This window comes from Acipenser ruthenus, chromosome 10 (genome assembly GCF_902713425.1).
Source record: "Acipenser ruthenus chromosome 10, fAciRut3.2 maternal haplotype, whole genome shotgun sequence".
NCBI lineage: Eukaryota > Metazoa > Chordata > Actinopteri > Acipenseriformes > Acipenseridae > Acipenser > Acipenser ruthenus.
In genome coordinates, this window is record NC_081198.1 from 11,725,747 (window position 1) to 11,753,233 (window position 27,487).

General features: G+C 37.3%; 4 protein-coding genes and 1 pseudogene across 12 annotated transcripts in view; 1 reads left to right on the forward strand and 4 right to left on the reverse strand.

Moving 5' to 3' along the window:
* Window positions 1-669: 669 nt before the first annotated feature.
* On the reverse strand, window positions 670-2,767 carry LOC131738105 (toll-like receptor 2; annotated as a pseudogene).
* Window positions 2,768-3,659: 892 nt separating this feature from the next.
* LOC131738093 (uncharacterized) lies at window positions 3,660-5,052 on the reverse strand. Its single transcript, XM_059031342.1, has 2 exons — window positions 4,399-5,052; window positions 3,660-4,081 (listed from the first exon to the last, which is right to left on the reverse strand). The coding sequence occupies exons 1-2, from the start codon at window positions 5,038-5,040 to the stop codon at window positions 3,788-3,790; spliced, it is 936 nt and encodes a 311-aa protein (XP_058887325.1). The 5' UTR covers window positions 5,041-5,052; the 3' UTR covers window positions 3,660-3,787.
* A 3,382-nt stretch (window positions 5,053-8,434) lies between these two features.
* Window positions 8,435-12,184, reverse strand: LOC117413898 (nmrA-like family domain-containing protein 1). The gene is made up of 5 exons (XM_034023347.3): window positions 11,706-12,184; window positions 10,923-11,186; window positions 10,486-10,741; window positions 9,272-9,465; window positions 8,435-8,817 (listed from the first exon to the last, which is right to left on the reverse strand). Exons 2-5 carry the CDS (start codon window positions 11,181-11,183, stop codon window positions 8,614-8,616), a joined length of 915 nt encoding a protein of 304 aa, XP_033879238.1. The 5' UTR covers window positions 11,184-11,186; window positions 11,706-12,184; the 3' UTR covers window positions 8,435-8,613.
* Window positions 12,185-12,667: 483 nt separating this feature from the next.
* On the forward strand, window positions 12,668-19,091 carry LOC117413241 (neutrophil cytosol factor 2-like). Its single transcript, XM_034022120.3, has 15 exons — window positions 12,668-12,915; window positions 13,834-13,916; window positions 14,216-14,324; window positions 15,081-15,215; window positions 15,370-15,477; window positions 15,824-15,883; window positions 16,247-16,290; window positions 16,700-16,841; window positions 16,944-17,009; window positions 17,232-17,295; window positions 17,419-17,471; window positions 17,659-17,810; window positions 18,005-18,116; window positions 18,391-18,511; window positions 18,810-19,091. The coding sequence occupies exons 1-15, from the start codon at window positions 12,742-12,744 to the stop codon at window positions 18,905-18,907; spliced, it is 1,521 nt and encodes a 506-aa protein (XP_033878011.3). The 5' UTR covers window positions 12,668-12,741; the 3' UTR covers window positions 18,908-19,091.
* A 484-nt stretch (window positions 19,092-19,575) lies between these two features.
* LOC117406028 (nonsense-mediated mRNA decay factor SMG7-like) overlaps window positions 19,576-27,487 on the reverse strand; it is a 29,184-nt gene continuing 21,272 nt past the window's right edge. For 5 of the 9 annotated variants that reach the window (XM_059031753.1, XM_034009720.3, XM_034009711.3 and 2 more), the window contains 4 exons: window positions 27,275-27,475; window positions 26,390-26,560; window positions 22,420-22,571; window positions 19,576-22,042 (listed from right to left, as the gene is read on the reverse strand). In XM_059031753.1, the coding sequence (XP_058887736.1) occupies window positions 21,929-22,042; window positions 22,420-22,571; window positions 26,390-26,560; window positions 27,275-27,475 (638 nt within the window). In that variant the 3' untranslated portion in view covers window positions 19,576-21,928. The remainder of the gene's footprint in view (window positions 22,043-22,419; window positions 22,572-26,389; window positions 26,561-27,274; window positions 27,476-27,487) is intronic. The other 4 variants (XM_034009757.3, XM_034009738.3, XM_034009764.3 and 1 more) reach the window with 1 other exon arrangement.

Below are 27,487 nucleotides of genomic sequence, written 5' to 3' on the forward strand. Positions count from 1 at the left end.
TCAACATTTTCCAATTTAAGACCCTTGCTCTTGCCTATCACTCTATTCACCATACTGCCCCTTCCTCTCTCCAATCCCTTGTGTCTCCTTATATTCCCTCTCGCCCTCTCCGCTCATCCTCTACAGGCCGACTTGTTATGCCTTCTCTTCACTCTTCTTCCTCCAGCCTTGTCCCCCTGTGGTGGAACCAGCTGCCGGTTATCCTCAGGACTGCTCAGTCGTTTACTGCTTTCCGCTGTCTTCTCAAAACCCACTTATTCAACCTTTATTTGTAAATTCCAATTTATATATATTTTTTGTATTTTCCTTTATTTATATTTATTTTGTATACACTGTCTACTTACGTTTTATTGCCTGTAAGTTATATACATTTATATTTTGTTTAATTCCTGTAAGTCGCTTTGGATAAAAGTGTATGCTTAATAATAATAATAATAATAATAATAATAATAATAATAATAATAATAATAATAAAAGTAAAATAAGTGACAGCTCTACAAACACATCTGATGGCAGAAAACCCATAGCTAGAATATTATTCAAAAATAAATACAACATTTGTTTTACAAATCGACAGTACAAGGTAACAGCAATTACGTAATATATCTTAAAAATAAAATAAAAATGAAGTCACTCAGATAAATAAATTGTAGACTAGGATTTCAGGTGATGAATGTTGCTGTCATTTGTGGAATGTAAGTAACTCAAAAAAGAATTTAAGAACACAAACTGAAATGCCCTTTGGAAGAAGGGTCTTGTTACTGTATGATTACAGAAATTCAAGAGACAGTACATACAAGAGACTGGCAGTTATGATGAACACAGTAAAATATTATAATGAAATTAACTCACAGTGTTGAACAATTCAGTGGTTACAAACAAGATTTCAGTTCTGAAGAGCCTGAGTTAGTAAAACTGATAGACATGTTCCTCAAGCCTCCTTAAGCTGGGTGCATACTTAATAAATGCTCTACCAACCAGAATCCCAAAGCAGAACTGGAGATTGGAACGACAACACAGAGCCATGGTATTGATTTTTTGGGATCATATTTAGCAAATATTCATATCAAAACCTTGAACTGTATGTCAGGTGCAAGGCTTTATAAACACGGATCTGCTTGACTGGAAGCCAAAAAGTCAATGGTTTGGTCTTAATTTATTAGACTGTCCAGCAGTCACTCCTAATCAGGAAGTCACTTTCCAGTGGGACCCTATTGGCTTGGTGCTTTGACTTCCTGGTTCAGCACTGCATTCGGTTTCTTCCAAAACATGGATTGTCAGGCCTCATCGTGTGGCCACTCCAGGAAGGTGTTCTTGTTCATCAGTTTTCTCAGTTTACAAAAGCGGTCTTGAATGGAGTTGGTGGGAATGGGCTCCAGCAGCAGCAGAATGAGCGAGTCCTTCTTCTCGTCAAAGACCTGGTGGTGTGTGAACAAAAAAAACAAACAAAAAAAAAACTATTCCAAGTTCTTTTCCACAAGGTCAATCTCTGGACTTTTTTTGGCTCTAACCCAAAGCCATACAGTTCGTAAGTACCAGGGTACGCTATATTTTATAAAAAGCAAAATGCATAAGGCCACAATTATGGCAATACAGGCAACAGTTATGCCATCAATAATGCCTGGATTACACTGTGCCAGAGACAGAGATACAGAACCAAATGATGTTCCTTTAAGACTCAATGGGACCTGAAACTGGTACTTTTCAGGCCAACCTACAATTATGGTCATTGTGTTTTCAAAATATTTGAGTCATCTTGTATATCACAGTAACACTCAAAAGGATTATTGCTAAGTTTCAGTTCACTAAGGTTATAAGCTGTCAGCATACCTATGTTGACTTTAGTTATTTTGTTCCCATCGGCATGCAAGATTCTCAAAGCGGGCAAAGGGGACAGTTCTGTTAGGGTGAATATACTGTATCCAGAGAGGTACATCTCTTTTAGGTTTCTCATCTTTTCAATATTAGAAACCACAGTGATGCTGTTGAGGCTCAAATCCAGAACCTCCAAAGAGTCAGGGAGGCAGTCAAAGACATTGCTCAGGAGGAAATTAACTTTCAAGTTCAAACTTCTGAGGCTTTCTGTCCAAAGGCATGCTTTACTGGATTGGATGACCATACTGTTGTAATCAGCAGACAAGTGCATCAACTGTTTCATATGGGATGTCATTAAACCAAGTTTAGGTAGGTCTACAAATTTATTGTGATCAACCACTAATGATCGCAAAGAAGGCAATGGCCTGTGGCACCCTGGAAACAGTGAATATTCTTGAAGCAAATTGGAGGTCTCATTGAAAGACTCTAACACTTCCATACTATCTGATATTATACATGGAATGTAAAACAGACCAGCATTAACTATAGATACTTTAATAAGTGGCCTAAATAGGTTCACCATCTATCCGAGGGAGTAAAACTTGTTAGTTAGGGTTATATATGTTTAAAATAAAGAACCTTCTCAAACTTATTTGTTGAAATGGCTCAATTTGTACACGTCAGTCTCCAAGAGTGTAAAAAAAGAATATTATCAAAGGATAGTTCTTCAATCAAACGTTCTGAGGCAATGTTCTTATCATTCATAGAAACATTCTGAGGCAATGTTCTTATCATTCATAGAAACGTTCTGAGGCAATGTTCTTATCATTCATAGAAACGTTCTGAGGCAATGTTCTTATCATTCATAGAAACGTTCTGAGGCAATGTTCTTATCATTCATAGAAACGTTCTGAGGCAAAGACAGCAAACCCATAAGAGACTGTGCTGTACCACACAAGTCAAGCTGTCAGTTTTACATACTAACTAAACCTCACTGTACGGGTAAATATCAGAATATTTTGCAAACAACTCCTTTCCCAGGCATCCCAATTTCAATTCAAATAGTTTTTGTGGATTAAAGGGTTAAAACATACGATTTCGGGTATGTCACACAATGCATCCACACTTTAATGTCCTGATTAATGTGATGGGTGTGGTAGTCCAATTTCACAACTTTGTTAATACATTTTGTGCCGAGGTGTGATAACAAAGAAAAGCAGCTTCTGGATTCTTCAGGTGCGTTTCAAATTTCAGAAGAACAACTACTGTTTTCTTTGAGAGGATGAGGCTTGGAACAATGGCAACTAATGCAATCCCAGTATAACTCAATGGAGTGGCAGGTGATCGGTGTATTATGAAACAAATGATACAGTTTGTATTGAAAGCTGCATGGCAATATTTCTTACATTTGATGCTTGTGATACGAATGGTACTTGACGTATTGACAGGGGTGATAAGGAGCCGTGGTTTTGGGGGCCAACGTGGGCGCATGGAGCTCCCATGAGCAAGGCTGAATGGAGAGACATGTACTAGACATGCTCAATATATCAATTCTGCAAGATGTCACAAAGCATGCCAGCAATGCCTTTTGAAAGATGCATACAGTATTCAGTGAAGTGTGCATTTTCACGCAAACTAATCTTTCTCCTACACAGGTGTGTTTCGCTTGTTGGACACTTCAATATAAATAATTGCTCTGCATGTAGGCTTCAGTCATGTATTTGTTTTCCACAGTATACCTTTTTTTTTTTTTACTGAATTTTACTTCACTTTCATTTAATGAATGTGATATTGAGCTTGATAAATAATATGCAGTATAACACAAGACGTTTGTTTATTTAATATTATTTTAAAATAATCGATATATAAAAATATAAAAAAATGAAGCTTTTTGTGCTCAAAGAATATCAGTTGCACTTCATGCCATGTTTCTCTGACCGTTTTTGGCGCATAAGCTCTGGCACTGGAGCAATCAAACAACACGGTTTCTCCTCATCAAGACAGATATTCTTTTAAAGAAGTTATTTTTCTTCTTCATACAAGATTCCTGGGATAGTTTAACTTCTTTACTGCCCTTATTTGGTTTTGGCAGAAACATTCCAAAGATGCAGAAGCAAGAAGGCTCTTCACTTTCCATCTCGTCTCTTTCCATCTTCCTAGTAGATTTTTCAGTGGGTACAGCATCACTTGGAGTGATAGGTCTGCTGTATGTCTCAAAGTCAGGGCATTTTGGCAACAATGGTAAACGATGAGTGACCTTTTCCTCCTACAGAAAGAAGTAGTTGTCAGTACTATGAAAATGCAGAACAACATCCATAGCATGTAGAATTGTATTTTATAGCAAATGCCCATACATAGTTTAAGAAAACAAGTGGTTTCCAAAGCAAAATGTTAGTACTGTGAAAAGTAGGTTATATATTGTTATACCGAGCTATGACATCACACACTGATAATTTCTTTCCATGGTGCAGTGATGTCATACATTGTGATGTCATTTTTTCCCACATTATAAATGGATAATCATTCTATAGTTAAAGTGTGACATTTTGCATATATAGAGATAATAATCAGAAATAATCTTACCAAATCTTTCTTTTGGTGCACAATGTAGGAATCACTTGTCTTGTCCACAGTTTCAAACAGCAGTTTTTCCTCAACTGTATTGCTCTTCTGGCATGTTTTCACAGAGTTTTTCTGGAGTGCTTCCTGTTTGTTACATTCCTCGTTACTGCTACCCTTGAACAATTCTGTCAAATCCATTGCCCAGGATCCACATTCTTCAATATCTCCATCTAGGGGGCTCAGATCTGCTTCAATTCCCTTTTCCTTCACTTCTTTCTGTTGCTCAGAAAAGTTAGCTTGCTCTCTCTTCAACCCTTCTGACTTGCTTAGGAGTTTAACACTGCTCTCCTCTGTCATTGTTGTATTAGTGTTAATATTCAGTATCTTCTTTTCCTGCAGCTCCAGTCCATGGAAAAGGTCACTTTCTTCATGCGTACCGTTAATAAAGTTGCATGCTCTTTCATTAACCTCTACTGTGGATGGGTTACTAAAAACTTTACCCTCTTCTACATTTCCTTCTGTATTAGAAGAGTCTTTGAATGGGACATCCTCTGGTAGAACTTCAGGTAATGGAGACCTGTTTTCAATAGCAGCTTCTGTGATTTTTATGACAGTATGATTAATGCTTGATGAACATTCGTCTTCTGAATCATCACAAGTCATTAACTCCAATTTCAACATCTATATAGTAGAAAGTAAATTAATGTTATTAAGTCACAGATCTGCTATTTAAAAATTCTGCACGTTACAATATAAGATTCACATTGAGTAAGCATTGGCATGACAGTAGATGCATAGCATAATGGTGTATGAAAACATTCACAAGTATTGAACAATAAAAGGGGCAGAGGTGGTAGTGTGATTAGCACTCACATCGTCGTCTGTCACGCAAGACTCTTCTCTCTCCAGTGGGCAGAAAGGAGCCATTGGAGGGCTGTCCTCATCATATCTAAAGCTGCAGGGATCCACCATCTTTGCTTCTTTCTGAATGCATAAGCACATTATGTTTATGGGATAGTGTAGATAAAGAGTTAAAAATAAGAGTTGTCTAGATGTAGATTTCGGTGAGGAATCCTAACCAGTGTAGTAACCACACTACTTAATAGCCTTTTGAATCAGTGTCTATACAATTGCTGTTCTAAACCTATAGTATCAGTGCAGACCATGAATAATGTAGAAACAATTCTGGTGAGCCTTGTTTCAACAGTTGCCCAATCCTTCATCATTTCTTTCTACTAGAAGTGAATTTTACAAAAATGATGTTGTTGGCTCTCCTGCATGTCACACTCACCTGCTGAAGTCTTTTGAAAAGTCTTCAGAATCTTGAGTTATAGAGTCCCATTCTCTCATCTCATAAACCAGAAGAACAGGGTATATACAGTGCACAAGTTTTACATAATGTTCTAATGCTTGCACATATCGCCCTGTCTTCAGAAAAGTCAGGTGACAAAACAATATGTAATGGAATTAACTACAACTAAAAATCAGAGACAAGCAGAAGAAAAGATTATAATTGCCTGCCTTAGGGTTACTTGTAAGCAAATTAAATATCTGGTTGTGGCCACAACACAGACCCCATTTACTGAGAAGTAAGCTAAAGAGTACACTAGCTTGTTAAAAATGTTGTGACAGGTACTTGCAATGTCCAGTCCTGCTCTGGTACTAATTAGTGGTTGAGGGCCGTATTTCACACTTACACATTTCCTGTTGCAGGAGCCATATTCCTCATTATCAGAATTTGTCAGCTCTGGCTTTTTCTCATTATTCCCTTCATCACCCCCACTGGAGTCCTTTAGGTCAAATCCATTTACAGACTGTTCCAGCCTCATCTCCTCAATCAGACCACTGTTGAGCTAAAAACTGCAAAAACATGTGTTAGTCACTCAGGCGCAATCAAGTCAATCTTCATTACCTTGATCTATTCTAGGTCATTTAGTGGACTTTAGAATTGCTCAATGTGCTATCCTTTTCCAAGAACACATTTAGGACTATCCAATTCAAATAAAGCTGAGATGCACGGTTTGACCATAAAAGATAATCTTGGTGTTCTCGGAAGGAGAACACAATCAACACCTTCAGACAACAGACAACATTGAATATAAACCACATGGCACGTTTTAAGTAAAATAGACAGATTCATTCATTTAGAAGAAAGTAACTAAGTTTTTTTTGACATATTGATAACAGGGGTCTGTGTGATGGGTTCAAGGTAAAGGTAGGTTTGTATGTAGTTTTGTTTGGTTTAAAATGGAACCCACTGTTCAGTTTTTAAGAATGGGTTTTTATGGAACCCAAACATAATTAGGGATTTCTGAAATAAATCATATTATTGTATATGACATGCATAAGGAACCTGTAAGAAACATATAATTACTTAAAATAGATATATGTTATGAAAAGGAATTTTAAAGGTAAAAGAAGAACATACTCCTTTAAGTAAAATAAAATAATCAGTAACCAGAAACAGAATTTAACAGTGATCTAATTAACTTTTTTCATTTTTAGATTTCAGGACTATAATAAATATAATAAGTAAACAATATCTTTAAAAAGAGAGAGGAAAAAAAAGAAAAGAAAAATAAGACTGGTACAAAATAATAAAATGAATGAAATAAATGATAAGCAGAAACAAAATTTAGCTCTGACCGAATTGATTAAAATGTACTTTTTCTATGTCTTGAAGAAATATTTATATACATTTTCCGAAATCCTTATAGCATAGACTGTTTAACCATAAAAGTTACATATTTTTCTAATATTTAAATAAAATCTTCAACCAATAATAATGTGCTCCCTCCTGCAAGCTTCTCATGCCTTCAAAGTCAGATTTTCAACTTGCATACGTCACAATGGACCACACGTCGTTTCCATGGAAACATCCAAACTCATTTTGGATGTCACAGAAGTCTGCAGCTGTACCTTTATGATGCGCACCCAGGCAACTGGTATGAGCGACATCAAAACACATCAGCTCCTTAAATAACTGTTTTCACTTGTACTGGTTAAAATAAATGATGCGTTAATATTTAAATATTTGGTAGGTTATGTATTCACTTTTATGGTCTGACATTATTCATCAAAAATATATGACATTTAATAAATTCTAGGACAGCAGTGTGGAGTAGTGGTTAGGGCTCTGGACTCTTGACCGGAGGGTCATGGGTTCAATCCCCGGTGGGGACACTGCTGCTGTACCCTTGAGCAAGGTACTTTACCTAGATTGCTCCAGTAAAAACCCAACTGTATAAATGGGTAATTGTATGTAAAAATAATGTGATATCTTGTAAGTCGCCCTGGATAAGGGCGTCTGCTAAGAAATAAATTATTATTATTATATTGTGTACAGTATTCAACAAAAATAAACACACACACACATGTTGGCCCTTCTGTTTCTGTCACTATAGTTCTATATTAATCAGCACCCTTTCTACAAGAAGTACTGTACATTGTTTCATGCATAATCAAAATCATTAGTTTGTAAAGGAGACATCAAAGTTAAAATAGTGCTTCCTACTCCAATTGTATTATTTAGTCTTGCATGCAGTACTCCAGCAATGTTTGAAACGAATGTGCATGTTCATTTAAGAGTTGTTTCTAAACCTTGTTGAAAGCAGAAGAGAGTGAATTCAGTTCCTATTTCTATAGACCAGGAGAGCACATCTGTATTTACCTGGTCTCAATGGAGAATATGAATACAGTACATTAATGACCTTCTGAATCAAGGATCTCTCTCTATGTTGTGGATGTAGAATAGAACAAGAGAACACACAGAGCAAGATAATGTTTATTGAAGTGATTACTTAAATGACAGATTGTGTATCACACATTCCCACAGTCACCTCTTTTCAATCTCAGCAACAGATATTACCAAGCTACTGAGCCCTGGAGATGAGTCCCAGACTGGGAAGTCTTCTCCACCCGACCACTAGTGGTCCCTGTAGTGTGATAAGGGGAATTTTCCGGCTGGTTTACCTCCCTAACCTCACAGGAGCCAATGTACTGTACTGTACTCCAGCCAAGATTAGCAAAATGGAAACAGACATTACAGATGCATGCCCCTAGTGGCAATTTTTCAAACTACCTCACTTCAGCTTTTAGACACAGACCCAGTGGGTGAAAAGGGAGATTTTTGCTGGAATAAGTTACTAAGCATGGTAAATAATGATAAAACAGATACAACACTAAAGAATGCTAGATAACACACACAAATGTAAATGTATATATTTTGTAAGACAGTTATGAAGACTCCTTTTCAAGTGTGCTAATGATAAACTCCCTGTTTGCCGAGACCCACTCAGAGAACCTCTGTATCTCGGGACACAGAGAGGAAGTAATTGCAGCGTTCGTTTTCTGGGCACCTTTTTTCCAGAATTCAAACATGTTGCCAAAATCCTGGGCTCCGGGGCCTTTATAATCCTCCACAAATGTTCTTACAGAAATCTGGAACCATAAAAAAAAAAAAAAAAAACTGGGTAAAAAAGCATAACATTGAAATTCAGCATTATCAAACCTATTTTGATATCAATTTAATAATACAGTGCTCCCCCTTTATAAGACGGCCCGTTATACTGCAGAACAGGTTATAGGCGGTACGGTCATGGCTCCCATTTGCCCCATAATGTCATTACACTAACACTAGTATTCTTGTTGTAAGGTGGAACACAAACAGCACGGTCTCTTTACTATGGCTCCCAGCTACTGCGTTATAAACTGTACGTTTTTAGATACATTAATAATTTATTTGTGTTATTGTTGTGTTTAATTTATTATGAATCTGGGGAAGACTCATCCCAACTCTATGTGAACACAGATTTTTTTGAATATTTAAGGAAGGATTTAGAAACATGTCTTGTAAACAACACTTTATTTATGTATTATTGTTTCCATGTCTTACCCTTGAATCCTTAAACTGTTTGGGGTGCAGGTGCTTTGTTAGGATTGCTGCATACTCATCAATCCTCATCTTGTCAGCTGACAGCAGGCAGCTCTTTCTGATCCAGTTGTGGGGATGTTTAAGTATGGCTGTCACAATGGGACCAACTTGCTTGATGCTTATACTGTCCATGGCCGTTTCTCCCATAGGAATAGCTACCAACCAAACACAATGTTAACAAACTGGACACTCCTTCCAAAAGATGAGCACACTAAGAAATGTTCTAGTTTGAGTTTTAGGGTCAAATAATGTATACTACAGCCAACATATAAAACACATCTTAAAAGTGTTACTGAACAGGCTGTAGGGTTTAAAACACAATTAGTTACTTTCTCTAGATTTCTGCTTTTTATGTATTTGCAACATAATTGTGATTGTTTTGATATTTTTATTAACACAATCATCCCTAGTTTCATTTCACATCAGTTATGCATCGGGACTCTCTGTCAAAATGTCTTCTGAATTCATAACATTGGCAGCTTCAATCCAACCTGTTCAGTCAGTCATGCATATTCATAAACCTGTTCCTGCCCCACTGTGAACCTGTGCTTGAGTGAGTAGGTAGGACAGGTGAACCAATCAAAGTCTTGATCTTTGGGAGAGGAGACCGGACCAATCAAATGTTTCTGATTGAACAGCTTGGATTTTAGCAGTGAATTCAGAATTCAAAAAATAAATATGTGTGTATTACATTTTTGCAACCTTATAGACACAAACATATTCTTAAATATATAACTAACATTCAATAAAGACTTTGACAGGAAGACCTGATAATAACTGGTCAAAACTGATTTATGACCAGGGATATGTTAATAAAAATATCAAAACAATCACAATTATGTGGAAAAGGATATTGCAGGAATACGTACAACAAAGCAGAAAACTAGAGAAAGTAATGCATTGTGTTTTAAACCCTACAGCCTGTTCAGGACCACTTTAATATACTGGAGAAGATTATGTTGGAGTAGAGAGATTATTTAATAAAAGAGGAACTGTTAATATAAAGACTTCACAACCTTAGCTGTAATGGGTCAGTATCATGATGAGAAGACTTTAAGCAGCATACAATACTGGAGCCTGCTTCCTTGCATTTTGAAAGCTGCAAAGCTGTTTTCCTAATTTTAAAGAAAAAAAAAACAAATACACACTAGGCCTAGATGTCTGTCTCATCTTACCTATCTTGTAGCAGTCAAGCCCAGCCTGTACTGGTTTGAAGGAAGTCAGGAAGTGCTCGTAATAGAAGGGAGTGATGAGCTCAGTCTTGGGCAGTGCGATTTCGTTCATGTAGTCGTTAATGCAGGCCTTGGCATCCATGTGTCTTGCTGGCAGACCATACCTCCTGTGCACATGGTGGCTTCCCCGGAACACCAGGTGATTTATGTTGTTCTGTTTACAAGCATCAGCAATTCCATACCCTTGTTGAATCTCGCACTGCAAACAAACAAACAAAAGATTCCTTGATAAATCCTCTTGATCAAGCCAAGTAGAACATGGTGGATCCTTATAATATGGTGTAGAACAAAGTATGATGTTTTAAAGGGTTTTAGTTAGAAAAAAATTATGATAGCACTTGCACGTGATAGTGAATAGAATTCTTCTAAGGACAAGGTACCTGTAAGGGATCTGCGGCTGTGAAATCAGTACTCGTCACAGCAAAGCATTTGGCTGCTCCCTTTAAAGCTCCCTGAATGCTTGTTGAGTTGTTGAAGTCCACACCCACTGTCTCGGCCCCGGACACCTGTAAACGCTGTGCCAAAGGGCTGCTAAGGTCCTGAACCACCACTCGCACCCTGAAAGTACCATCCTGAAGCAGAGCAACTGCAACACTGTGTCCTTCCTCCGCATCAGCACCGAACACTGTCACCGTGTCCATAATCTAGAGGTAAAAACAGAAATACACAATAGAAATCAGGCACATTCACTCACATTAGTCATTAGATTTACAATAAAAATAAAAAAAAAGATTTTAACCAGGGTTTATAAAAAGTGGAACCAAAAATTCCAATTATCACATTTTAAATAGCTTATCACCAATTTAAAAAAAAGACGACATTTGTCAGGAATGTGGCAAAAGTAAAAAAAATAATTTAAATAAATAATAATAATAATAATAATAATAATAATAATATCAACACTTACAAAGTCATATAACAATTCTTTTATTTTAGTGGTGAGTACTATGATATTGCCAAGAACAACTGTTGTAATTTTAATGGGACTGTTTCCTGACCAGAATGAGATTTCCTGGAGACAAGCATTCTAATGTATCTGGGTTAAAATGGCCTGCTTAACGACAACACACATACCAATACATAACAAAATAGTGGCAATTGAAGATATTTATGGTCTGATCTTACAGAATGTTATCATGACTTCCCAAGAGATCTGTGTTTACCTTGATTTCTTTTCTTCTTCTCCTGCAATGCTTCCTCGGATTCAGTTGATTTTCTCTACACACTTCTGTTGTCACTCTGCTTCCATGGTAACTCTCAAAGCAGAGTTACCTCCTCTTGGCAACTGATGGAAAAACTAGTCATACATCTGACACAGTGGCTATTCAGGGTTACAGCACAATAACTGCCACAGCCTCATACTGCTTTTCTTCTCTTGGGGCTGATTGACTTTATGAAAACAGTATGTTCAGAAATGTAACATTTTTATGGATTCCTTTATCTTCTAAAGTTCATTAAAACACCAGTTATTCTTATTGTAAAGAGCCTTTGGGATGGAATGCCATAGATATATGGCATTATATAAAAATAATTATGTTTTTTCCTCAAGATGTTACCTGCAGGAATTAGAGAACTGCAGTGAAGCGCTGTTGTGCACTTTATTAAACAAAAAACAAATAAACATGGCATGAGGGCCAAAGCAAAGGCCGAGCACTCACCTTTTATACATGTGGCCACTCCCCAATTAGCACCAATTACATTATTGGGGAACGGCCACACCTGTGATTGCTGACAGGGATGGATTTAGCCCCATCCCTGCCAACCTTACATTCCCACACACAAACAAACAAGATAGTATCGATTCTTGATAACAATTGATAAGAAGTGAAGGCTATGCAAAGGCATTGAAAAATGAAAAAGTGCAATAGTAATAGTAAGAGTAAGGCAAGAGAATACTGAAGAAACGTTTCACCTACTTCAGATCATTCTAAGAACATCACATTTGCATTATACTGTGATGGTCATAATTAATCGTAATGGAACATTTCCACCAGACAGTTCAAACAGTTAGTCTCAGCTGATCTTTTATGGCTTTCCTGTATGAAAAACGTGAGCATTAGGACATTTCCTGAAACCCTTGCCTCACAGGTCCTGTAAATGTAGTAACAGGATGACTGAGGAGGTTGTCATTCACCGTGTCAGTCTACTAATAGCAAGCTGTCCTGAAGCAGACCACATTCCCAGCCTAGATTCAGAACCATGTCGCTGGTAGAGACCATCAGGCAATGGGATGAAGGAGTGGTTGCTGCAGACAAGAAGGACTGGCCCGCAGCCTTCCAAATTTTTTGTGAGATACAGGAGCCCAACTCCAAAATTTACTTTAACATCGGCTGCCTTTGCTTGATAACTGGAGACCTAAACGCAACTGAAAAGGTGAGTATTTTATTTGTTGTTGAAGTGCAGGGTAAACAGTAGTCACAGCTGAGTTCAGAAAGTAACAGGTTTGGATCCAGTGTAGTTTTGGAATCACTTCAGCATACTATACGAGTACCCAAGGTGCACAGGGGAAGCTTTGTTGTGTTTAAAGGGGAAGTATCAATGATATATATTTTTAAATGAACCACAGGTAAATGTAGTTGTTTTTGTTAATCGTTGATGTTGAAATGGTTGTTAAGTAATATAGTCCCATCCCCTCATCTGTGAATTATTCACCAAAACCATGTAAGCATATTAATCATAACCAGAAACTGTTACTTACCTCAGTGTAAAGTGAAAGAGTTTTTTTATGTTTCAGTGGAGTAACACAAAAACAAATGCAAGTCATTATAAAAAGGGAAGTGAACGTACAATTCTAAAGTAAAACTTTTAAGAAACTAAGGCAAGTAGACAAACTACTTTACTTTGTTCCTTTAAAATTTTACTACAAGACAGGTATAATGGCCCGTAACTCTCTCAGTACATTGAAAAAAAAAACAAATTAACACATGCTCTTTCTAAACTTATGCATGCATTTATGGTTGAAATGGTATGCTTGCATGAATGAGGGAAGGTTACACAAAGATAAGCAGTTAAAGGCAGTTACCGTGAATGTTTTTGCAAAACTAGCTTAATTTCAATGTCATGCTGCATTTCTGAACACAGTATTAGAGTTTTCTTTTCTCATGGTGTAATTTATTAAATTCTGAGCTTCTTACCAGTTTTTACTGACTCATTTCTATTACCCACCGTCCTAGAAAATGGCCTCTTGATGTGAAAGTGTCTTGCACAGAGGCACGGCACTGTTTTCATCACTGCGGACAGGTGTCAAGGCTTTGTTTTCTCTCAATCACTACCGCTTTCCATTTTTCACAGGCCTTTGACAACAGCATATGCAAGGACGAACATTTAGCTGTTGCCTTTTTCCAGAGGGGCATAACTTTTTACAAAAAACAAAAGTAAGTCAGTCAGATTTGTATTTCAGTTAAATACATACACGACTTGGTTTACTCCAAAAGAATTTCAAACGGAAGTTATGTTTTTATTTTTTTACATAATGAATTTTACCCTGATAACCTCTTAAGTGTATCTGTCGAATGCTCCTCTGCTTGTTCTGTACTTGACCCACTTTCTAAGAGACAGTTTGCGGGTGATTTGTAAAGTACAGTAGTGGTTTGTTTCCATTTCATTAGCATAACATTGGCAGTACATTCCCTGTCGCTTTCATGACAAGGTTTATTATTTGTGTCTGCCACAGATACAAGGAAGCACTAAGGGATTTTCAAAAAACCTTCCATGAACTTCGGGGGAACCAGCTGATAGACTACAAATTGCTTGGTCTGTGGTACAAACTGTATGCCTGTGAGGTATGTCTAAAGATAAATGAAACATCTTTCCAAATTAAAATGTCGAGGTGCAAGAACATGCATTAGTATTACATTAGCTCATGAAAATGTTTTTAGTCTGTAAAGAGTATAGCCTTCATGGAGGATGAAGATGTACAACAAAGATATTACTGGTTAACATAAAGCATGGGTTAAGGAGTTAGACCAAAGGAAATCATAGAAATAACATGACTTTATCTTATTAAATATATCTGGTTTAAATCATTATCATTAAATGAAACGGTTGTGGGGACACAAGTAAATCCAGCAGCTAAAACTGACTAACCACTCAGCTGATAACTCATTTATTAATCAGCTTTTTCCAGACACCGTGATCTGCCTCCTAAAAATAGAAGAAAAAAAAAAACTACTGTGTTTTAAATGATTAAACCAAAATACAAAGAGGCAAAACAAATATGATCTTCAGGAGCTTACGTAAAGACTTTTAAACTGAGCATATTGTTAGTGCACCACTTTAATGATTTTTCTTCTGCTGCTCTCAGACTGCTGAAGTAAATACATGGCCTTCCACAATAGCAGTTTGTATACCTCAATCCATTACACTTCAAATAAACAAGAAATGTAGTCACAAGGCAAGTCACCTATGCCTTACTTGTCTTTTTTAATATTTACAGTATTCACTAATTCTGACTACAACTTTTGCCTTAAAAAAAAAAACCCTAAATAGCTATGTTCTCCAGCAAGTAATAAAAATGTTCATTCTGGTCTTCCACCCAGGTCCTGCACAATGTGGCTCTGGCTCATGCACAGCTGAATGAATGGGAGAAGGCTGAGGAGAACCTGCTGAAGGCATTAAACCTGAAGATTGAGGCCAAGCACAGCCACATTGATCGGGCACTGGGATCCATTTTGGTAGGCATTCCCGCTTGGTTGATTCTGGAACATTCAAGTCAGTATGCTAAATACATTCAGTCGGGTGTACCAAACAATGTGCCGAACACACTAGCAGAAAGATGAAATAAATCAGGCTTTACTTGTTTCTGTAACTTCCTCTTGTTCTCTTTAGAAACATAAGCTGTTTGATCTGGTGGAACTGCCCATGGGTGAGCTGTTCAGACCAAACAAACACCACGTGGCTCAGCTGGAGAAGAAGGACTACCTGGGCAAGGCCAAGGTGAGGGACTTGACTGCAAATTCCCCTGTCCCTTATGATGGGGGAAGATGTTTATTTTATTTTATTTGTTGCTTTTCATTTTGTCTGATCCAGCATTATTTCTTGTAGTGAAATGATATTCAATCAGCTTTTCTCGATAAGGATGGGTTATCTGATCTATAGCGAAACTTCAGGACTGATAGTTAACTTATGATTTCGATTTCCAGAACCAGTGACTGCTGCAGGTAAATCTGGGAAATCACAGGGGGCAGAACCTCCCCCTTCCCACACAAAAGGATCTAGTATTGTCTTGCTTGACCACACTGAAAACAACAACAAAACTTCATATTGCATTTTCTACTCCTAGGTACTTGCTTCAGTCATCCATCAAGATGCATTCTCAGGATTTGCACCTCTTCAACCACAAGTAAGCTGTTTTGTGTATAGTTTGATCCTACTTTAAATCACAGGCATCTAGCACACTATAAACTTCTCAACTTTGAGCCAGTTCACACTGCTTGATCAGAGCTTTAGTCATAGTGGAAACTGTTTCTATGTGGATATGTTGCACAGGCTTCAGAAAGACATTAGTAAGACAGATTCCAATTTCAATGACTACACTGGAACAAGGATTAACTAACATAAAAGGTCCATATAGTTTATTTGTACTTCTTGTCTAAAATAAATATATCTGAAATGTGCTTGTTTGCAGTGTCAATGTTCCTTATTACTCAAAATCTAAACAAGTGCAGTACTCATGCTAATTAGCATTTTGTTTTCTGACAAACAGGTTCAATCAGCCCCTCCCAGACCCAAAACACCAGAAATACGAAGGTAATTAAACAGCAGCTCAGGGGATCTGGGGAGCACCCCTGACCAGGGGAGGTAGTGGATAGTTTACCATTGTGTTCTTCAAACCAATCTGGATCGCCATGTGAACACTGTATGAGTAAGGTCAGCTCATATCCGCTTTACAACCGACACAAATTGATCCATTATTACAGTAAGTTATCCCGTGTTGTATTTTATGTAGTTAAACTTTAATGTGAGTCACGGGGAAACAATCAAATAAGGGAGGCTACACTGCCCCCTAGTGGATCAATCTTTTATAAATTTTATTTAAAATAAACCTGTAAAAAGTAAATCTAAACAACGACATCCAAGATTATTCAGCTCAATGTGCAAAATATAAATAAATAAATGCTGCAAACTTATGGCTTCGATCTGCTGCTGTGCTCTATAGGGCGCTGGAAGGGGAGCCCCATCGCGTATGTTACGAGTTCTTCTCTGAAACAGCAAATGAGCTGTCACTGCTGCCAGGAAACATTGTCTTTGTGCTGCAGAAAGGGGCTGACAACTGGGCTACCGTGATCTTCAACGGGAAGGTAGGCACCCCCAATACAAAAATGTGAACTCATAAAAACAGTTATTTAGAGGTTTGTACAGCGCAAATGTGCTTTATTGTGTCTGTCCTATTCCCTCCTTAGAAAGGACTGGTTCCCTACAATTACTTGGAGCCTGTGGAACTTACACTAAGTTCAAAGAAAGGACAGGTAAAGTGTTGTTTCAGTTGGTTCACATATTTCAACGTTTCAAAGGCTGACAAAATATATTATCCATACATTTTCTTTTTAAATTGCTCCGATTAATTTTCGATTTGTATCCCTCATTGGTTCAGGTAATTATGTAGAATCAGTTCTAACAAGGCTGCCAGAATCAAAAATCAAGTTCAACTATGAAACTAAAATAAGTTGAGTTTCCCCTGTGTTGTGTAGGAAACTAATCAGAGTGAAGATCTCCCAAAGCCACTAAAAGATGAACCGCCAGAAAGACCGGCAGGTAATCTGCAGTATTTATCATAATCAAATCATATGTATTGCATGTTTACCTATTTGAAAACTGACATGACAGTGCAACTAGGTTTGCACATATGTGAATAAATACTTATTGGTTTTCATTTAGTTTTAGACACCTCAATGCTAAATGCAAAGGACACTGAAGAATCAAGCGCCAAGGTATACTCATACAAGAATTCGTTTAAATCCAGTCTGCACTTAAACCTTAATTTTTTTTTGGGTAATTGAGATTTTAAGCAGTTATGCACAGGCTTGGGGTCAATAGAAATACCAATTACATTTTCATTTTAAACCTTTGGGATGATGTTCCAATCCATACAGAAACTATTATACTTTTCTTGTGCAGGAGGGAGAACAGGAGGAATTAAAAACCTGCATTATTAAAGTGCATTTCACATATACAGTGACTATTCAAGTGAAGCCAGGACTCTCATACAGCGACCTCTTAGAACAGGTCTGCAAGAAACTGCAACATCACCCCAGAGGAATAATCCTGAGGTAGGAGCTGCTATTTGGTATCATGTAATTTTACTTAAATAGGTACGTTTAAATGTAGTTAATTATAATATAGCAAACTGCTTTTTTTATTTATTTATTTTACCAGTAGTCCTGTTATTTAACACTAACCCAAACACAGCAATAGTTGTAATTCTGTATAACAGAGCTTTTTTTTTTTCTTTTTCTTAAAACAGATACAAGAAAAATAGCAGCAGTGAAAAAGTGTGTCTGGATGATTCAGAAATGGAGATTGCATGGAGCCAAGCAAAAAAGGGACATTTTACCCTTTGGTGTGAGTTAACAGAGGCAAGTACAAAAAAAATGGCCCTGAAGAAGCAGAAACAGTTACTTTCTCATGAATTTAAGGGCATCATAATATAAAGGAACAGTTCTGCTTTTTTTTTTATTTTTTTATTTTTTTTTAAAGGTAAAGTAATACTTAGGAATAAGAATGTATCACTTGATAGTGAAAGCATACCAATGGGTAAATTGTAAAATATTTTCCAGCAGTTCCTGTATTGTGTTGAAATAGATCACCATCTTCTATATCTACAGCATTATTAATATTTGTAATTTGCAGAACAAAGAAAATTTGCCAAAAGAAGATCTCACCCAATTAGTTGCCCTTCATTGCTATAAGGCCACACAGCCAGAGGATCTGGAGTTCCAAACAGGGGATATTATTACTCTCCTGTCAAAAGGTATGGCTTCAGGCCATTTTATCTTTTCTTAATTGTATTAAAAAAAAATCGATAAAATAAGATCCTTCATGGATCAAACCAAAACAGTAAATGCAAGTTTAGTATATATTTTATTACTTCTAAAATGTCAATGATTTTAAGGACAGGTCTGAATCACAAAAAAGGGAGTGTTTTACTAGTGTAATAAAACTCATCAACTACAAACCATTAAAGGTTTAAAATCTTGCCGAGCTAAAAATTAACATTGCATCTAATAAAATAAAAACTGACAGATTTTCCAATGTATATTTCCCAACAGTAAATGAAGAATGGTTCGAAGGACAATGTAAAGGAAACGTGGGTATCTTCCCAGCTGCTTTTGTTGAAGAATACATTAATGAAGACAGAATAATCTGAAACTGCTCAAGACCCCAACCCCCCACCCCAAGGACTGTTCCTTTGCATCTGTACACCGCAAGCGATATCTTTCTCCATATCCTATTAAACAGATTGAAACTTATAATATTGTACTCTAATCAGTGATTATCAATGTATTATCTTTGCTGATGCTTTGTGCACTCCATGTACTTGTTTATTACTATACTGTATGAGAAATAAATACATATTGTTAATCATTTTGTTCTGAAAAATACATGTATTTGATCCACTGTTACTCGTATACCATGTTGCAAGAATGAATGAGTGAAAAACCATATTGTCCTTGCGAGTACACACAGAAAAAGGGCCAGGTTTTCCATGACTATTTTTACTAAACTAGCCTATCAATACATAAAAAAAGCTACAAAATCCAATAACCCCAAAGTGGGGTTCAAATTAAATGTATAATTAGTATAAGACCAGGATGAAAATCTATCATGAACATATACACAGTCTACCTAGCTATTTCTACCTATTTTAAGGCTGAAGCTGAAATGTTGCAGCCAATTATTAAAATAGTGAGTTTTCAGTTTTTGTCCATCTATAATCTATTATATATATATATATATATATATATATATATATATATATATATATATATATATATATATATATATATATATATAAAAATCAACACACACTTCGACTTTTAGGGAGAACATAGTTTACTTTATTAAAGGCATAGATGATTGCAGCAGTTTCTGCAGAATGTCTTGCACAGAAAAACAGAAAACACAAAAGCTTTTAACAAACCAGATTCTGACAAGGAACCCCTTGGCTCATCTCAGGAGTGTTGGAAGCTCCTTTCCCCAAAAAAACAAACAAAAAAAAAAAAAAAAACACAAACCACTACACATTCCAAACACCATATTCTCATGCAGAGGAAGTGATTCTCTCCTTGTACCACAACTGGGTGACTGGGACAGGGTGGCTGGTATAAAGAATGTTTAATACTGTGCCAAGCTCTATTATTTAGGGTGGAAGTAATGCTCTTTAATTTGAACACTGGAATGTTATAGCTGCCCAAAAGCAGAATGTTTTCTGCATGTTATCTTACAATATGTTATTGTGTTCGAAGGTCCAAAATGTTCACTAAATAATGAGGATTATCAGTTTATAGTGGACACAGAACAGCGGTAACCCTAGAACTATCAAGCCACAACAAGTGAAGCCAGACTTCCAAGATCACGGTCAGGCATTTGCAGCAATATGCCTCGTTTCCATGTAACTGCCAAAAAACCTAGTTTTTCAATGATCCAGATACAAACAGTTCAAGATACACAACTGCTGGATGATTTTAAACCCAAACTTTTTTTTTTTTTTTTTTTTAAAGTTCAGGATTTTTGGCCAATGGAAACAAGGCGATGTTAAAACAATACCCAGTTGTAAAGAATGCGATTATGCGGAAACGTTGGACCTTTATTACGGCAAAAAGGTGTTTTTTTTTTCTGACCCAATATGTCCCAGCACCCAAACTTTTCTTTTCTTTATTTTTTTTAATTTGAAATGCAACAAGAAAAGCACGATCACAGCAAGTAGACACCTCGTACACATGATATTCATTCTTTTACCCTTTAAATACCAAATAAAAATGTCTCCTTTGCTGCCCAGATTGTAAAGAAATAACCATATATATATACTTTTCTTACCCTGTACATCTGTGACCCGTAGGTTCTGATCCTGTGAGAAAACTAGAGGATGTCCACATTTAATTGAAACTGTCCACATTTAAGTCTTTTCAATTCTGCTGCGGCTTTGCAGTGCCAACCCAGTCTTTTTTTTTTTTTTTTTTTTTAGGGGAATTGCAAGTATGAACAAGCACTCGGCTGCATTGCTGTCAATCACATTATTTATCCTCAGACCTGGCTTTGTGCCCTGTATTGAACTAGCAGCTTTGGTGGACCCATTTGCTTTTATTTATTTAAAGACACTGCTCACCAGGATATAAAACTACGAGCCAGTCACAAAGAAAGACACCTAAAGCTGTTTACAGACTATTAAAAGAAGGCAGAACATGAACTAAATAAAGAATCAAGCTCTGGTAAGCAACAGTAAAATTTCAGATATTATAATCAAACAAGGGAGGGGAGAGAAATAAAGGAGGAACACCCATTTAAAACCCTGTAAGTAGACGGTTGCTTTACCAGTAAACTGCAGCGCACATTACCCAGGATTTTTTTTTTGTTTTTGGATTGCTACAGAACAAAATCACAAAATACAGTATTGACTAATTGCAATCTCTACTGCAGCTATTAACATTACCATCTATATCAGTTTAGCTAATGGTGCTTGATTTGCGAGGCGTCTGCTCGTTTACACAATACCTTTCTTTCAAGACTAAAGAGATGCCCCTTTTAATTAAATACATTTACAAAAGCATCTCCCAGTGCCCATCATTCAGTAGACAGTACATTGAATCGAATGGGTCTGCTGTGTCTACATTCCGATCACAAGCAGATTTGTGTTCAGTAGAAATAAAATGTACTCCTACTGTAATGATAAAGATGTTAAAATATTCAATTTTACCTTAACGAGCAAAGCATTCGTTAGTTTGTTTTTAAAAGAAATCAAGACTTTACAGCTCTATCTTTAACTTAACCAGCCAGTCTGCGTGCCTTTTCCACCTTCTTCACTTCTCTATACAGCCTGACAGTCTTCTGGACATACAATGTAGAGAGGATAAGAGGAGGCTCTGTGGATGAGTGGTGTTAGGTAACCGAGTGAGACTGATGGTGGTCCTTCCCCTGGAGGTTGTCAGGAAGCATGATAGTGTTCAGATTTTTATTTCTACTTTAAAAATCTGTTTGGTTGCTCAGTCGCAGCTTCGTGCACACTCAGCAGCTTGGTGGAGCACTTACGCCCTCTTGTCACAGAGACACAGAGAGAGAGAGGAGAGGGCTGCCACCCGCATCGAGGGACCGTGTGGGTCATTTACTGCTAACCCAACATGCCGTTAATTCAGTGGAGCTTGGATTCACAAGTTGTGCCCATCCTTGCCTTTCAGTGTGGTGGGTTCATTGTGCCATGCCCCCTCTGCTGCTTCTGTTTCTGCTGCATCAGCAGCTGCTCCAGTGCTGAAGGTCCAGGATGCATCATCGAGCTTGACCAGATCGACTGAGAAGCAAAAGACACACTTTTCAAAATATATATTTATTGATTTTTTTGTTGTTTCCTTTCCCAGGTATTAGCCAATGGGCTGCAATGCAGGTAGGCTGGGAAATTACCTCAGCACTTGCTCTATAGGACAGTAGCATTGGTTTTTCAACTTCTCAGCAGTGTGACTACTCTACAGTAACCTCCTAGGCTACAGTAACAGGTGGAGCAGAAACAAGAAGAGTGGGGAACATGCTTTGAGACATTGGTCAGAAACAAAAAATAAAAGGATATAAATTTGCCCATAAACAATTTTTGGCAAAGAAAAAAAAAAAAAAAGAAAAACCAATACGTCGTTATATTAAAGTAAATGTCCACATAACTGTCTTTGCCCCTACCTTCAGGCTGTCCAGGAGGACAGTGGAGGATTCTTCCATGGGGGATTCCTGGGCCGCCCAGGTGCTGCAGGGAGTGCTAGTCTGATGCCAGCTGTTCTCCGAAGCAGAGGAAGATGTAGCAGGCAAATAGTCCAGTCCAAATCCACTCATGGCTGAAAACAATAGAATACAGAATCCAAATATTGTAAACAAGCTCAATTAACCATATATTTATTTTAGACTTGTCTGATTTTTCAGAATTATTCATTTAAAGTGTAGGTGGCATTTGAGGAAACTGTTGTAAAACACATTTTTCTGCACAGTTTGGACCAAATTCAAACTGGTATTTGTCAAGCTGTATTTTGTGTTTTTGACCTAGTAAATGCAAAAACAAAAATGCTTGCCATTGTAACGTCCGTATAACTCAGGGTTTATTATACAATAACAAGCTGGGTTAAATAAATTGTTCAGACGGAGAACAGTAACATATATTCCAAACAGTTTTGAGATATTCAATCTTATTTCAAGGTGTTTAGAAAAAAAATCAAAAGTTCCACAATTTTACAGTAATCCTTTTGTATGACTTGTTTCCCATAGACAGATTTTCATATAGTATGTAGGTTTTAAAAATACTTGTGATAAGTGGAAAAAACATTTATGTTGTATATTCCTTAACTATGGAACAGTGACAAACAGGTTTTCCACTTTCTTGCAAGCACACGTGTGATCAAGTGTAAGTTATATCTTTTAATGGTGCAACCACCATATATAGCGGAACGACAACAAATGCAAAACTCCACAATCACATGATCACAGTAAAGTTTATTAGAATATTTAAAATATGAGATGTATGTTTAGTATAGCTTTTTTAGTAATCAATAAGTAGCCTATATTATTTTAACTACAAATACAATACAACAACCTCACATGCAGAAACTACTACAGTACTATGCAGTAGGCTACGATTAAAAAAGAAAAGCGAGTCGTGAATTAAAAAGAAAAAAAAAAGTTTAGATGCTATTTTTGAAAGAAGAAAAACAGCACTAATTATATCCACATAATCATAGGCCATTCTTAATTCGTAAAAACAGGTTTCTCAGTCAGACAGAAACGATAACACCCTGCTCTTCCCACCACCACGCTGTGAATTCCTGGTGAGAACCCTGATAAATGTCTTCTAATCTTGATAGTTACGTTACCCAAGTGTCAAATCCAATGTTTTTGACAAACATGATCTCAAAATAACCACCAAAATCACGTTTTTCAAGGTTAGACATGATATTCAAAGGAGTCCGAGTACAGCTGTACAGTTCCTTCCAAAATGTCTAAAACCAAAACAAGCAGCACTGTTACAAGACCAAAGTTTAAGATAGCAATGTGTAACTTAATTAACGTTCATTTTAAAATTACTTAAATGTACCATCTATACTTCCTCTGTGAAATCTCTTGGAATTCCAGCTTCAGGCAGCATTGCATTACATTCTTCATTATCAAGCCGCACATCCTTTTTTTAATTTTAGTTTTATTCCTGCACCTCTTTACATGTATGAGTGTGGGAATACTTGTTCAACAGTTTAAGTCAGTAGTTAGGCTGAGGTGCATACGGTATATCATTTCTTATGGTGCTGTATGCATGTACAGACGTGCTCAAATTTGTTGGTACCCCTCCACAAAAAACGAAGAATGCACAATTTTCTCTGAAATAACTTGAAACTGACAAGAGTAATTGGCATCCACCATTGTTTATTCCATATTTAATAGAAATCAGACTTTGCTTTTTTATTCAACATAATATTGTAAATAAGAAAACAAATTAAAATGGCATGGACAAAAATGATGGGACCGCTAACCTAATATTTTGTTGCACAACCTTTAGTGGCAATCACTGCAATCAAACGTTTTCTGTAGCTCTCAATGAGACTTCTGCACCTGTTAACAGGTAGTTTGGCCCACTCTTCCTGAGCAAACTGCTCCAGCTGTCTCAGGTTTGATGGGTGCCTTCTCCAGACTGCAAGTTTCAGCTCTTTCCATAGATGTTCGATAGGATTCAGATCAGGACTCATAGAAGGCCACTTCAGAATAGTCCAATGTTTTGTTCTTATCTATTCTTGGGTGCTTTTAGCTGTGTGTTTTGGGTCATTATCCTGTTGGAGGACCCATGACCTGCGACTGAGACAGAGCTTTCTGACACTGGGCAGTACGTTTCGCTCCAGAATGCCTTGATAGTCTTGAGATTTCATTGTGCCCTGCACAGATTCAAGGCACCCTGTGCCAGGCGCAGCAAAGCAGCCCCAAAACAGAACCGAGCCTCCTCCATGTTTCACTGTAGGTATGGTGTTCTTTTCTTTGAAAGCTTCATTTTTTCGTCTGTGAACATAGAGCTGATGTGACTTGCCAAAAAGCTCCAGTTTTGACTCATCTGTCCAAAGGACATTCTCCCAGAAGGATTGTGGCTTGTCAATATGCATTTTAGCAAATTCCAGTCTGGCTTTTTTATGTTTTTCTTTCAAAAGTGGAGTCCTCCTGGGTCTTCTTCCATGGAGCCCACTTTTGCTCAAAAAGCGACGGATGGTGCGATCAGAAACTGACGTACTTTCACCTTGGAGTTCAGCTTGTATCTCTTTGGCAGTTATCCTTGGTTCTTTTTCTACCATTCGCACTATCCTTCTGTTCAATCTGGGGTCGATTTTCCTCTTGCGGCCGCGCCCAGGGGGGTTGGCTACAGTTCCATGGACCTTAAACTTCTTAATAACATTTGCAACTGTTGTCACAGGAACATCAAGCTGCTTGGAGATGGTCTTGTAGCCTTTACCTTTACCATGCTTGTCTAATTTTCTTTCTGATCTCCTCAGACAACTCTCTCCTTTGCTTTCTCTGGTCCATGTTCAGTGTGGTGCACACAATGATACCAAACAGCACAGTGACTACTTTTCTCCATTTAAATAGGCTGAATGACTGATTACAAGATTGGAGATTGTGTGATACTAATTAAAGAAACTAATTAGTTTGAAATATCACTATAATCCAATTATTTTTTTATCTTTTCTAAGGGGTACCAACAAATGTGTCCAGGCCATTTTAGAATATCTTTGTAGAATAAGCAATAATTCATCTCTTTTCACAGCTTCTTTGCTTTATTCTATGACATACCAAAGGCATGCAAGTATACATGATAAAATAGCTTTTAATTTCATCACTTTTCAGGAGGAATGAAGCATTATTTCAATGAGCTGTAAGGGTACCAACAAATTTGAGCATGTCTGTATGTATGCATGTAAATACATAAAATCTAGGGTCCTCTGCATTGCACAAGATTTAGTATAGAGTGTAAGCAGTGGGACAAAGTGGACCCCGAAGCACATTGGCCTTGTTTAATTCTGTGCTTACTTTGCATCTACTACTTACTATCACAATGACACCTTCTATACCCTCACATATCACACTCTCTTAAGAACTGTTAGCTCCAATTCACAGCATTTCTAACATGAATGCAAGCAAAACAGATTGGCATATGACTTGGAGGTCCAGTCAAAATATACTGGCAGTCCAGATTCGTACACCTATTAACTACCCCAGCTATGGACTGTACTCAATCCCCATGACTTTCTACATGGGGATGAGTACCTTGTATTGTAGTTCGAAACATAAAAAGTTTACAATGGCAGCCATTTTGTTTTTGCATTTACTAATAGTTTCATAAACACCATATTTGAATTCAGCACATCCAAATTCAATAAAACGTGTTTACTGATTTTTCCTCAAAAATACTTACTATAATAATTTCTGAAACCTGGAAAAGTTTATTTAATATGATCACACTTTTGGTACAAACATGTCTGCCAACCAACAACTGTTCTTTGGGAAATGGCTTTGTTGGCTTTCTTGTCCAAGTTCCCAGTACTAGCCTGCCTTTCTGAAATAATCCTCATCAAGCAATTAACTATGGCAAACCATCCCTTGCACACCAGTTTAAAGTTAACTTTTCCACTACCTGACTTTTCCATTTTCCAACGATCAGCCATCCTCCTATCCCTACTGTCAGGGGTCCCTATGGGTCCAAAGTTAGAGAAAGGGACGGAGTTGTGGTTGTGAGTTGGTGGGGAAGATGGCAAGCTGCTGGGGTTGGAGGAGTGAGGAGACTGGCTTGCTGGTGTTGAGTGATCTGTTGGTAAAATTAAAAAACACAAGCAGAATAATGGTTTTGCAATGATTACATAAATACTTAAACCATAGACTTTTTAAACAGTTAAATACATAAGTTTAACTACCTAAAATACAACAGAAAAATTAAACAATGCATGCTTTAGGAAAACCCAATACCGCTCAAGGGAACAACAGAACAGTCAATTAAATCTTGATCCTACACAAGTTGAAAGAACATTAGGCTTTCCTGACCAGCAAAAGTAGCACACCAGATAATTCACTCATGTCTATTACAAAAGAGGTATTAATGTAAACTGTAACTGCTATTTGTAAATGTTAAAAACAACAATTTAAATATGTGCACTGTAGTACACTTAAATTCAACAAACACAAAATCTAAGTCAGTATTGAGTCTGTCTCATGAAACTGACCCATCAATCTCAAGGTTTGTGGAATGTTATTCTACTTCTCATGGTGTTGTCTTTGGCAGCATTGAAGTCTCTCTCCTAACTCCTTCCAGTTGTGCTCAGTGGGGTTTAAAATCAGTTGAACACAGGTAAGAACATATAGTATTGCCAAAAATGTCAATTATGAGCCACCACAGAATCTGCTGTCTGGGAAGTGGAAGCAGAAACACATCAATAAAAAGAGCACTCTGACGAGGTGTCCACGGATTGTGCTATTGGGCCCACAGCAACAAATCTTGTTCTTCTAGGAGGTTTCAGCATATTACCTCTGCAGCATATTGTATCACTGCTGATGAGCCTGTGCGGATGATCAGTTGTTTCTCGGGCCGTTTGTTCTGCTGTTCTAAACCGATCTCTCAGAGGATGCAGATGGATGTGCTGGTCCTGGACAGGGGAAACCACTCTAGGATGGCTTGCTCTGGGTCTGTCATCTACACATCTGGTCTGTGCTTCCTGTTGTTGGAGCCCTACAAATTGTG

Excerpts from the sequence above, each read along its gene's own strand:
- LOC117413898 (XM_034023347.3), bottom strand. The coding sequence starts at position 11,183 with ATGGACACGGTGACAGTGTTCGGTGCTGATGCGGAGGAAGGACACAGT. Across the intron at positions 9,466-10,485 it reads GCTTGACTGCTACAAGATAG|CTATTCCTATGGGAGAAACG; the intron begins GTAAGATGAGAC and ends TTTGGTTGGTAG. Across the intron at positions 8,818-9,271 it reads AACAGTTTAAGGATTCAAGG|ATTTCTGTAAGAACATTTGT; the intron begins GTAAGACATGGA and ends TTATGGTTCCAG.
- LOC117413241 (XM_034022120.3), top strand. The coding sequence starts at position 12,742 with ATGTCGCTGGTAGAGACCATCAGGCAATGGGATGAAGGAGTGGTTGCT. Across the intron at positions 16,842-16,943 it reads CCGTGATCTTCAACGGGAAG|AAAGGACTGGTTCCCTACAA; the intron begins GTAGGCACCCCC and ends TTCCCTCCTTAG. Across the intron at positions 17,296-17,418 it reads ACCGCCAGAAAGACCGGCAG|TTTTAGACACCTCAATGCTA; the intron begins GTAATCTGCAGT and ends GTTTTCATTTAG.
- LOC131738093 (XM_059031342.1), bottom strand. The coding sequence starts at position 5,040 with ATGACTTGTGATGATTCAGAAGACGAATGTTCATCAAGCATTAATCAT. Across the intron at positions 4,082-4,398 it reads TGCACCAAAAGAAAGATTTG|GAGGAAAAGGTCACTCATCG; the intron begins GTAAGATTATTT and ends TTCTTTCTGTAG.